Source organism: Arachis duranensis, chromosome 5 (assembly GCF_000817695.3).
Source record: "Arachis duranensis cultivar V14167 chromosome 5, aradu.V14167.gnm2.J7QH, whole genome shotgun sequence".
NCBI classification, from domain to species: Eukaryota; Viridiplantae; Streptophyta; class Magnoliopsida; order Fabales; family Fabaceae; genus Arachis; species Arachis duranensis.
The window spans coordinates 23,438,381-23,443,228 of NC_029776.3; the positions used below are offsets into that span (position 1 = coordinate 23,438,381).

General features: G+C 36.7%; 2 protein-coding genes across 2 annotated transcripts; both read right to left on the reverse strand.

Moving 5' to 3' along the window:
• On the reverse strand, positions 1 to 1,572 carry LOC127747422 (uncharacterized). The gene is made up of 2 exons (XM_052261261.1): positions 1,322 to 1,572; positions 1 to 1,068 (listed from the first exon to the last, which is right to left on the reverse strand). Exon 2 carries the CDS (start codon positions 777 to 779, stop codon positions 165 to 167), a length of 615 nt encoding a protein of 204 aa, XP_052117221.1. The 5' UTR covers positions 780 to 1,068; positions 1,322 to 1,572; the 3' UTR covers positions 1 to 164.
• A 1,517-nt stretch (positions 1,573 to 3,089) lies between these two features.
• Positions 3,090 to 4,242, reverse strand: LOC107488786 (uncharacterized). The gene has a single exon (XM_016109554.3). It carries the CDS (start codon positions 3,981 to 3,983, stop codon positions 3,249 to 3,251), a length of 735 nt encoding a protein of 244 aa, XP_015965040.1. The 5' UTR covers positions 3,984 to 4,242; the 3' UTR covers positions 3,090 to 3,248.
• Positions 4,243 to 4,848: the final 606 nt, after the last annotated feature.

Below are 4,848 nucleotides of genomic sequence, written 5' to 3' on the forward strand. Positions count from 1 at the left end.
TGTATTTGTGAGGTAGAGGTCATTAGTGAAAGAGATCGTCCCCATTATGCTGCTGATAGTGTATATCCATTGGGGAGTCTCACTATTACAAGTGGGATATGGAAATAAGAATCAAAATCTTGAAGTGAGTATGACATATGATCTGTTGCACTAGTGTCAATCACTCAAGATTTCAATTTTTCTGTTTCATCATCACTGTTCTCTGCCAACACGTGGGATTTAAAGTGTAAAATTTGAACCACTTTTTTACCCCTCATTTTTGGAGCTTGTGTGTTAATTTGGTTGGTGCTATGAATAAGCTGCACTTCTTGGTGTTGAAGGAAAGCAAGTAAAGTGAGCTTTTTATCCTGAGTGAACTCCAGTACCTGATCATCAACCTTGTGCGTTTGGTCTGCACTATCTTCATCATGAGTCTCTTCAATGGCTGCATAATTGAGAGTTGCAGCACCACCACTATACCTTTCCTTAAGGTGTGGCAGCAGACCGTACTTCTTATAGCACACATCAATTGTGTGTCCTGCCTTCCCACAATATGTACATTGCACTCGTCTTCGCTCTTGTCCTCTTCCACCATTGAACCTGCCTCGACCTCGTCCTCTATAGGCATTTTCAAAATTTCTGGCAGGGTTCCCTTCACTAGTTCGTGCACTGCTTTGGCTCCGTGCTTGGGAGGCATTAAAGAGTATCCTTGGTTCACCATCAATACTGACAAGTTGCCTTTCTTGCTGTGTAAGCAGGGAAAATGTGGAATCAATGTATGGAAAAGGATCCATTAACATATTTGTGATCGAACTCCACTAAACTATTCACGTAATCCTCTTAAAAATCGTACCACATAGCCTTCTGTTTTGTATTTTCGCATCACTCCAAGTCCACACTTACAAGTTACAAGTCTCACCACAATCACATGAAGGAACTGGCTGAAAAATGTTTAGCTCTTTCCAAAGTCCTTTTAATTTAGTGAAGTAATTCGTCACTGACAACTCTCCTTGCCTCACAGCATATAGTTCTTCCTCTAATTCAGCGATCTGGAACCGATCTCCATGATAATATCTCCTTTTCAGGTCTCTCCAGAGGTCATAAGCCAAATTATTCCAAATTACATTATGTGAGATTTCAGGACTTAAAGACAAGTTTATCCAAGCCACTACGTAAATGTTATATCTCTCCTATTGTTCAAACATTACATCAAATTCGCTAGGTTTCTTGATAGTTTCGTCAACAAATCGCAATTTATTTTTAGCATTTAGGGATAAAGTCATAGATCTATATCATTCATTATAATCCAAACCAGTCATGATAATAGGAGTGATAGAGATACCAGGATTTTTGGAACGATGAAGGAAGTTAGGACTGGCAGCATTTGCGCTCGAATTTGAGGTTCCTCGAGCCTTTCGAAGCTCATATTGCAATTCCGCAATTTAATTCATGAATGCAGCAACTGATTCAGCACTATACGTGCTTGGATTCACCTTAACCTCGGAATTTTGTTGTTACGCATCCATGGCGCCAAATCGCAAATAAAAAATTCAGAGAAGAATTCAAAATCACACTCATTAACCTCGATCTCAAATCTTCTCGTTGCATACTACCTCAATCCATGCTCACTGTACCATAATGAAATGAACTTTGAAAGGTGAATTTTTGTGTGCTCTCATAGAGGTGAGAGAAAAATTGAGTGAGAGAAGCATGTGAGTTTGATGAAGTAATTTTGTTATAATGGTGAATCACACCTTTACACTATACAATTAGACTATATGTATAGTAAAGGCCTAACAGCTACTTCTACTACTAACAATGTAATTAACTAGTCCTAGTCAACATAGAAAAATTATAACTGAGTCCTTAATAAGGATATTAACTTAACTAATTAACTATATTAGTAAGAACAAAAAGTAAAAATATTTTTACTCTCCAACAGTGCATATGTTGTTAACAAATGTCCAAAGTACACAGGTTAAAAATATTACAAATAATAAACTTTAATAAAAAATATCATTCTTTTTAAATTTTTAATTAATTAAATACATTGGTAATGTATTAAAAGAATTAAAACTTTTTATTTTAAATTTCTTAACCAATATCTTTTAAAGAAAAATATATTAAATTAATGTTATACTTCTTACTTTCTTAGTTCTTACTTAAATATATACTACACAAAAGTGAGCAAATCTATCAATATAATAATAAATCATTGAGGGGGAAATTATCAATAATACAATGCAACTAAGTTTCTAACTGTTTACAATACATATAATTCTCTTATTATTTCTGTAATATAGCTACAACAAACGATGCTTTCTGCATTCTGATGTTCATTATTCTGCTTCCCTCTTTTTCCGGGAATCTGCTTCCCTTTTTATTTATATATGCTGTCGAGGGTGGATCCACCAACAACTCAGACAGGTCATACATATTAAATCTGTTACTGCAGAAGTGGTTGAGGAGGTGGAAATTAAAAATCCTCAATTCCTCATAGTTGAATTGATAATCTGTTATATAGTCTTAAAATAAAACAATTTTACTGTGAACACATTATGATTTTCGGTGTAGAAACATTAAATAGAATTACTAATAATGGCCAAATTCTCTGGAAAAAAAAATCCTTTAAATTTGTAAGAGAAACTAAGAAATTAGGCATCATTAGATTAGTAATTTTTATTCTGTGTGAACTTTATTTGTTTGATTAAACGGTGAATGGACTATCATGGTGATTTTCATAACGCCTTTGATAGTTTGATGGATGCACCATTATTATATTCCAGCTATTATTTTATAAGCAAGAATTGTTTTTTTACTAGAAAAAAATAAATAAAAAAGGAAGACTTTTTAAGGTCATACTTGCATATTAAATGAAGATAATAATGGCCAATGGGGCTCAAGATTGCCCACTGCAACGTGCTTGTGTTGCAGCGGTGCTCATGCGAAAACTATGTTCATACTTTGCTCTGTGACAATAAGTAAATTTAAATTTAAACTTAGGACTTGACAGGTATTATCAAATCTTCATACACTACTAGTCTAATAACTAATAAGTAATAAGGGCTAAAATTATGAATTTCTCTTGTATTAATCCCAAGGAGCTAAAGTAAATGAAATATTTGCGTTCGCCACTAAGATATAGATGAATTTACATCATAATCCCAAAGAAGGAAAGAACAAAAAAAAATCCCGAAGGAAGATTAGTGAGCATTTTACACAGACATAATAAAACCAAGTCTATTGAAAAATTGAGGAATTTCTAATCCCTAATAAGGATGAACATTTCTACTGAGTGCGGTGGTACTAGAGAAGAACCCAAAGAGTTCTTGCCTATACGGCAAGTAAGACCGCCGTTTACCACTCTCTTTCCTCGCTCTGTTCATAACGTAATGCTTCTCGTGCGCCGAAGAACTACTAGACGACGACGACGTCGTCGTCGTTTTACCCTTCGTCACTTTAACTGCCTTCTTAACGGCGCCGTTTCCTGATCCCGCCTTCTCCGTCTTCGCCGTCGACGGCGGACTCAAGAACACGAATGCGTCCTTGCCGTCGCTGTTGCTCCGAAGCTTATGGTCCCTCAGCTTCCACAGCTTCGAGAACCCTGTCGAATTGCTCTTCCCCGCCATCTTCGGCGACCACTCGCAGTACGGTCCCTCCGTTGCTGCAGCCGTCGAAACCGCCGATGACGACGCTCCGCCGGCGTACTCGTCTGAAAAGAGAAGATTCTGATCGAAAATCGGGTACACCGGCCGGATCTGGCCGTTATCGAATACATCATCAGCGGAAACCGGCGAAACCTCGGGATTCGAAAACACGAAGCTGAACTCTTCCTCTTCCTCTTGCTCTTCCTCTTGCTCTTGTTCTTCGTTTACTTGTTCTTGTTCTTGTTCTAACACTTCGGTTTTAGGTTTCTCGTCGTCGTAGATTCTGAGCTTGGCCGCGAAATCGTTTTCAAATTTTGCCGATAAATTCGGAAATGGTATAACCGAGACAGCTTGCATCGCGTTACAGGTAGTGTGAATACTGAATACTGAACAGTGTGATTTTTTGTTGGGAAAAATTTCAGTTATTGAAATGGAAACACGATAAATGGGTGATGTTAATTGTGTCTGTGGAGGGTTGGGTTTTAAAGGAGGTGGTTGGGGAGTACGATGAAGACGTTTGCAAGTTTCTCTTGGAATTGGAAGAGCCTTCTTTTTTGTGTTTAAAAATATGAGACGGTTTATTTGGTTTAATTTTTGGGGTTACTTGGTTCCGTTTTATATGTGAGGACTGTGGAGGAGGGTCTTCAATGGTGTGTGCCCTTTGATTTTTAAGTTTCTTAATTGGGCTTTGGTTTCACACGCTGCACGTGTTGAACTATACACGCGGACCCTCAATCAGTAAGACAGGGAGCGCGTTACCTTCTTCGTACCTTCCAGAATGGACCACGTTATGAAGCATAACACAATTTTGCTGAAAATATACTTTTTATTTTTTTTTATGTTTATGGTATATTTCGATGGACTTTAACTTTTCTAATTAGTTGGTGGATGAAAACTTGAATACCCAAGCTGAAAATCTTGCAGAGGAAGCAAAGGGACTTTCCATGCCGCAGAGCTCACGGGTTATGTAATGGATGTTAATAGAGTTGGCTGTGATATCATCGATGACATGAGCAACAAGGTAATTGCCTAGATAACTGCCTTGTTAGGATTATTTTATTAAAAAAGTAGTTTGTTAATTATTTTATGAAACTTAATTTATTTGTCTAATAAGACATACGAATGCTTTTAGAGATTATTTTTTAAGTTTAGCTAAACTAAGTGTACACAAATTTAGAGATTATCACGCGTAAAATTTAAATATTTTATAATTAATTATTTT

Excerpts from the sequence above, each read along its gene's own strand:
- LOC127747422 (XM_052261261.1), bottom strand. The coding sequence starts at position 779 with ATGTTAATGGATCCTTTTCCATACATTGATTCCACATTTTCCCTGCTT.
- LOC107488786 (XM_016109554.3), bottom strand. The coding sequence starts at position 3,983 with ATGCAAGCTGTCTCGGTTATACCATTTCCGAATTTATCGGCAAAATTT.